Source organism: Nematolebias whitei, chromosome 19, assembly GCF_014905685.2.
Source record: "Nematolebias whitei isolate Nwh7 chromosome 19, NemWhi1, whole genome shotgun sequence".
NCBI classification, from domain to species: domain Eukaryota; kingdom Metazoa; phylum Chordata; class Actinopteri; order Cyprinodontiformes; family Rivulidae; genus Nematolebias; species Nematolebias whitei.
This window is the reverse complement of record NC_056516.1, coordinates 14,972,850-14,978,456: the sequence shown is the minus strand read 5'-3', so window position 1 is coordinate 14,978,456 and position 5,607 is coordinate 14,972,850. Positions and strand designations below refer to the sequence as shown.

The 5,607-nt window shown below is 44.9% G+C and overlaps 1 protein-coding gene across 1 annotated transcript; it reads left to right on the top strand.

The window, feature by feature from the left end:
• Positions 1-250: 250 nt before the first annotated feature.
• On the top strand, positions 251-1,627 carry LOC119425816 (glutamate dehydrogenase, mitochondrial-like). The gene has a single exon (XM_037693364.1). It carries the CDS (start codon positions 317-319, stop codon positions 1,490-1,492), a length of 1,176 nt encoding a protein of 391 aa, XP_037549292.1. The 5' UTR covers positions 251-316; the 3' UTR covers positions 1,493-1,627.
• Positions 1,628-5,607: the final 3,980 nt, after the last annotated feature.

The following is a 5,607-nucleotide window of genomic DNA, read 5'->3' as shown; positions in this document are numbered from 1 at the left end:
CGACTTTACTCCATGATAATCAGTAGCTGTTTCACAGCAGGTAAATCAACATTCTTAATAATGTTAGTTTGTGTTTACTTCGGTTACAAAACAACCAACTGAGTTTTTATTTTTCCTGAAAGAAGAAGGAGCTGTCCTCCCACCAGGCGGGCTGGTTCTGAATGAGGCTCGGCCCAGGTGCAGTGCAGGAGGACGTTGAAGAGAGAAATGTTGGATGAACTAATTGTTTAAAATTCCCCTCAGTTCTCCATGTAAAGGGGGTATCCGTTACAGTACAGAAGTGTCTGTGGATGAGGTGAAAGCCCTGGCTTCTCTAATGACCTACAAGTGTGCCGTTGTTGATGTGCCATTTGGAGGAGCCAAAGCTGGAGTCAAGATCAACACGAAGAATTACTCTGATAATGAGCTGGAGAAGATTACCAGGAGATTCACTATTGAGCTGGCTAAGAAGGGTTTCATTGGGCCTGGCATCGATGTCCCAGCGCCTGACATGAGCACCGGAGAAAGGGAAATGTCCTGGATCGCAGACACTTATGCCAACACCATTGCACACACTGACATCAACGCGCATGCGTGCGTGACAGGAAAACCCATCAGCCAGGGAGGAATCCACGGGCGTATCTCTGCCACCGGTCGTGGAGTTTTCCACGGCATCGAGAACTTCATCAACGAAGCGTCTTATATGAGCATGCTGGGCTTCACACCTGGCTTCCAGGACAAGACCTTTGTCATCCAGGGCTTTGGTAATGTGGGTCTTCACTCCATGAGATACCTGCACAGGTTTGGCGCCAAGTGTGTCGGTGTTGGTGAGATCGATGGAGCCATCTACAACCCAGACGGGATCGACCCCAAACAGCTGGAGGACTATAAACTGCAACATGGCACCATTGTGGGCTTCCCAGGAGCCAAACCTTATGAAGGGAGCATTCTGGAGGCTGACTGCCACATCCTGATTCCTGCTGCCGGAGAAAAGCAGCTCACGCGCAATAATGCCCCCAGAATCAAAGCTAAGATTATTGCTGAGGGCGCCAATGGACCCACCACCCCAGGTGCTGACAAGATCTTCCTGGAGAACAACGTCATGGTGATTCCTGACATGTACCTGAATGCTGGTGGTGTGACCGTTTCTTACTTTGAGTGGCTGAAGAATCTCAATCATGTCAGTTATGGAAGACTGACCTTCAAATACGAGAGGGATTCAAACTACCACCTTCTTATGTCTGTGCAGGAGAGTTTGGAGAGGAAGTTTGGAAAGCAGGGCGGACCCATCCCCATCGTACCCACTGCTGACTTCCAGGCCAGAATTGCTGGTGCCTCTGAGAAAGACATTGTTCACTCTGGGTTGGCCTACACAATGGAGAGATCTGCTTGGCAAATCATGCGCACTGCCAGCAAGTACAACTTGGGATTGGACCTGCGGACAGCCGCCTACGTGAACGCCATCGAGAAGGTCTTCAAAGTGTACAACAAAGCGGGGCTCACCTTCACATAAACGGCCCGCGACCTGCACTGTTCTCCCGTCCTCCACCCTCCTGCTATCCATCGCTCTCTTCTGCTTCCACCTCCTAAAACAGCCTTCATATAACACAACATATCACTGTTTACTCGTTGTGCTTTCATTAACACACACACACACGCAGCGACGCATCAGCTAGCTCGGTATTGGTCCTGTGACGTTTGTGCTGCCGTCATATTTCTGCTGCTCTGTTTAAAAAGTCGCCCTGTTCTTTGATCCTGACTCAAGTTAAACTGAGACCTACATTCACAGACTCTGTGCCTCCTTCAGAAACCTGCTAAATGTTTATCTAGTTGTATAACAGCCATGTCCACAGCGCTCATATTATCGCTGTATGCATGCGTGACCTTCGTGTTGCCGTTGTCGGCTGACGCCACTAAAGATGCCTTATATCAGGAAGAGGTCAGATCTCAAAGGAGATCACCGCTTCAGTCTAATTTTAATTCAAAGGGATTTAGATGCAACTTTATGTGAATAAAAGTGAATACTATTTAAAAAAAAAAAAAAAATAAAAAAATAAAATAAATAAAAAAAAAAATAAAAAAAAATTCCCCTCAGTTCTTTTATTCAATCCATTCAATGTTTTAAGCTGCATTAATCAAAGGAGTGACTTCCTGAACGAGCCCGATGAACAACGTGGGACTTCCATACCGGATGAAAACATAAGTCCAGTTGTTCATTAACATAGTTTACAGTTAACTTGTTTTAATAGTGTGTTCAGTTTAATTATCAGTGTTTGTGTGACATACAGTTTGTGGTGTTGAATGAATAAATACAAATTAAACCTGATGTCTTCATTTTCAACTTTAATAACACGCTATGTTTAGCATCATTTTAAATTTGAATTACATGTCCAGATAGCTTAATTTAGCTCAGAGCTTCATTATATCTCTCACACTAACACAAATACTGTTTTTTTATTATTAAACTGTTATTATTTAGCACATTTAGTATGTTATAGTGCAGCGCGACTTGTGCGCGTGCCTCATTCTAGAAACAGCGACATTAGAACTGGATCTGACTGTGTCTCTTCCAACACAGATGTTGGGCACAGCACCTGGAATCTGATGTAGATTAACTACGAGATTAAAAATATATTCCATCAGTCGTAGTTCAGAAAGCAGTGTGTCCACCGCCATGTTGATAGAAATATAGCGTCTGTCTGCTCGTGTGTGTGCACATGTGGTTTAACACAAAGCCTCAGCGGGAGATGTTTACATTATCAGCGGGGGGTCAGCGAAAAACCTCCACTCTGGGTGGGTTGAAAAACCTCCGGATTCAAAGAGGGGGGCCAATGGTGTCGTGTAAATGATCAGCAGACCCGCAGAGAGAAAGCTGCGGATGTACTCAAAATACGCGCCGTGTAAACGGCTCCTTAAGCCCCCAGTATACTCCCGCGTATGTCCATACGCAGAGGTACGCACGTACGTACGCAGAGGTACGAGCGTACCCCCCAGGGCATGTCCGTGCAAAGCTCAATTTTTACGACCGCATACACGTACGCGGTGTCGCACAATAAACTGCGCGGCGACGGACTGTTTTGTATGCACACCAATGTATTAAATTCCTCTTCTTCATCCCTGATCTGGCCTTTTCTTTTGTTTTTTTTTTGCCAAGAGGCAGTGATCTCTTCCTCCTCTGTTGATGCCATGACTGAAATGGTGAGAAATGAAGGAATTTGACACGAGCGAATTAAACTCAGGTCCAGCGTGGCTGTGGGAGGTTCTGGAGATTTCCTGGTGGGCTGGTCTGATGTGTGTGCTGCAGGGCCAGCGCTCCCCGTTTTTTTTTTTTTTTTTAGATCTTTTTATTAACAACATATAAACATAGAACACTGCTGTGGCTGAGGCTGCCAGCGCTCGTTCCCTCTCCTCTCCCCCCCGACCTGTCAATCAATCCAATAGGTGTGTCAGCAAATGACCAATCGGCGACCTCAATTTGTCCTGAAGGTAAACGCCCCTTGTCTGTGAAGCTGCTCTGCTGCTGCTCGGGTTGTACGCTGGAGTCTGAAGTCTGAACCCTCTGCGTACAGTACACGTGAACGGACGTACGCGGCAGTATACTGGGGGCTTTAGTGACAGCAGTTGTCGACCAGTGGGGTGGGGGGACACGGGTGTTACGATGCGTGAGAGTAACGGAGCGTGCTCCATTTACACAAGGACAACAGTTGGTTAAACTTCTTGTTGTCTATTGTTGTCATCATTCTTTGTTGAAATCAGGTCTCTCTTGTAAATGAGTCCTCGAGGCTCAATGGGATTTACCTGTCTAAATAAAGGTTGAATGAAAAAAAAACCTTCTTGTTGTGCCGTGCTCTCTAAAATAGTTGTTGAATCAAGTGTTGGAGGTAAACATAGAGGCTTAACAACCCATTAAAATACAACAGAATGCAGGGAATAGCATCTGCTTTATTCAAGATTTGCATTTTGCACCCCCAGAACCCCCCCCCACCACCACCAGTGTGTCCCCCCACATTACAAGTATTCCTGACACCAGTGGCTATTTAGACAGTCATTTCTGGCAAAAGTATGCCAGTAAATGTGAATTCCATTTGTTGGAAACTTTAAATTTTCAATCAATATTAAAGTGGCACTTTGAGGTTGTCTTTTACCTTTGTTTCTTTTTGTGTGTGTGCTGATCAAGTTATTTGTGCGCCTTTGAGTGTGCCAGCATATGCCAACAAAGACAGTGTGTGTGCACAAATGGGAGAAGGCATATTTTTGTTGAGAAGGTAAAGGGAAAGGGAGGAGTAAGCATGGACCTAATCAGCCAATCAGGAGTCAGATTAAGAGTCTGGGAGGGCTGTGTTGGGTGGGCAGCCACCTCACAGAGAAAAGAAAAAACATCTTTGGCTAGCAACACAGCGACCAATGAAAATCTATAAAGATGCCAAAACAACTTTATACACCAATGACCCTGTCTGTGTGTGTCTCTGTGTGTGTGAAGACAGAGAAAATAAGACCAGGCAATAAATATATAAATAAATAAAAAATGCCAGCTCCAAGGATTTTTGGCAGCAGCCCAAATTTTTGTGTGTCTCCATGTGGGTGTGTGTACGTCTCACTCCACAGGCAGACAGTGCACAGACTTCTCTTCTAATTTGGCATGCTTCACTGTTTCGACGTGCACACGCTGCCTCCCCAAGTTTGTGTGATTGTGAGTAAATGTGTGTTTGAAACATGTCCTCATTGACTGTGCTTGTGTGTGTGTTTGGTGTGAGTGACAGCTCTGACCTTTTCAATATGCCTGTTAAACCTGAGCGCGTGTCCCAGCACAGACATGCCTGTGTCAACTCCTGCTCTCCTACATGAAGGTCAGACTGTTGGAATATTGGCATGCACACACATGCACACACCTCCATACAGTAAAAAGTGTTGCTCATCCTCTTGTTTTATCCCAAATTATGTTTCCTCTGCTTTCTCAATAACATGCCCAAGTAATTATCACTTTATACAGATATATAATATAGATATACTTTATACAAAGTGTGCCCAAACTTTTTCCCTGTGAGGCCCAAATTTAAAGTCTATCAGAGGGCTGCGGGCCAAATGCAATAATATAATATCCATCCATTATCTTTACCCGCTTGTTCCATTTTGGGTCACGGGGGTCGCTGGTGCCCATGTCCAGCAATCACTGTGCGAGGGGCGGGGTACATCCTGGATGGGTCGCAAGTCCATCACAGGGACACATAGAGACAAACTAGACAAACAACCATTCACTTTCTCACTCACACCTAAGGACAATTTAGAGTTACCAATCAGCCTAACATGCATGTTTTTGGTCTGTGGGAGGAAACCGGAGCACCTGGAGAAAACCCACGCATGCACGGAGAGAACATGCAAACTCCACCCAGAAAGGCCCCCGGACCAGGGTTTGAACCAGGGACCTGCTCGCTGAGAGGCAGCAGCTCTACCAGTTGCGCCTCTGTGCTGCCTATAATATAATATATGAAACGCAAATGATTATTTAAGTAAAGTATTTTTTATACAGTTATTTAACATTCTATTCTGTATAACGAACATTACAGAACACAAAATATAACAAATGTCATATATAAGAAATTAAAACAAATATTGAATTTTTAGCATTTA